The sequence below is a fragment of the Arachis ipaensis genome, chromosome B09 (genome assembly GCF_000816755.2).
Source record: "Arachis ipaensis cultivar K30076 chromosome B09, Araip1.1, whole genome shotgun sequence".
NCBI lineage: Eukaryota > Viridiplantae > Streptophyta > Magnoliopsida > Fabales > Fabaceae > Arachis > Arachis ipaensis.
Window position 1 is genome coordinate 34,742,716 of NC_029793.2, and position 966 is coordinate 34,743,681.

General features: G+C 31.5%; 1 protein-coding gene across 1 annotated transcript in view; it reads right to left on the minus strand.

Annotated features, from left to right (window-relative positions):
• The window catches only part of LOC107616550 (probable protein phosphatase 2C 34), a 4,655-nt gene that overhangs the window by 1,770 nt on the left and 1,919 nt on the right, over window positions 1-966 (minus strand). The window contains exons 3-4 of the mRNA XM_016318502.2: window positions 787-966; window positions 161-278 (exon numbers count right to left, since the gene is read on the minus strand). The exon at window positions 787-966 is cut by the window's right edge and continues 123 nt beyond it. Of these exons, the coding sequence (XP_016173988.1) occupies window positions 161-278; window positions 787-966 (298 nt within the window). The remainder of the gene's footprint in view (window positions 1-160; window positions 279-786) is intronic.

The following is a 966-nucleotide window of genomic DNA, read 5'->3' on the forward strand; positions in this document are numbered from 1 at the left end:
TTTATTTTGTTTTTTATGGATATATATTAAATTTACAAATTAAATTTTTTTTATTAAAAATATAAAAAATTTAAGCTTATAAATATATTTGTTTTGTTTTTATTAAATAAAAATATTTAAAACTCTCCACTAATGATTAGTTGATTAGGAATAGACTTACGAGGTAGATTGGGCTTGAAATCTACTGTGAGCTGAATTGGTACCAAACTCCCATCATCCGATGTTGTAGCTAATACAGCACGCGAGTCACCAACGTTTGCAATTACAATTAGTTCACCCTGTTTATCAGATTAAACAAGAAAAAAAAAAGTGATTTTTATTTTTTAGTTAGGCATGGGATGTTCATATGGAGAGTCTATCATTAAAAATACTTTAGTCTATGACCCTCCGTCTAATTAAGAATCTGTCCTCAAAATTTGGATGAGTTTTCATTTTTCAAGAACAACTCCTCACCACTGATTTGGAATGATATATTATAAAGGATTATCTTATGTGTACACTAAAATTAGCCACTAAAATTAACTACTAGTATAAAATACATACTAGAATATAAATACACGTTGAAAATAAATTAAATCACACGTATATTTATACACAAATATATCGGTGACTGATTTCAGTGAATAATTCTGATGTACCAATAGCATTTTGTATTGTAAAACTCACAAGTTAGCTACTAAAGTTGCAAATTTGCAATCATGTGATGAATGAGTGGACTAATGTGAAATCAAACCATGCAAGTGTAATCAAGGATGCTTCCTAATGACCCCTAAAGATCAAGATTACCTGTCTAACAATGGAGAGGGCAGTGGTTCCACTGAAAAACGAATCGATCTTGCGATTCTGCTCGAGTTCTCGATCAATGGCAGCACAAGTCTTCAAGTAGGAATGCTTCCATATGTTAAAACAGTTTTGCATCTTCTCTGCCTCAACATCGGCATCTCCAGAATCTGGGTCAAGATCAAG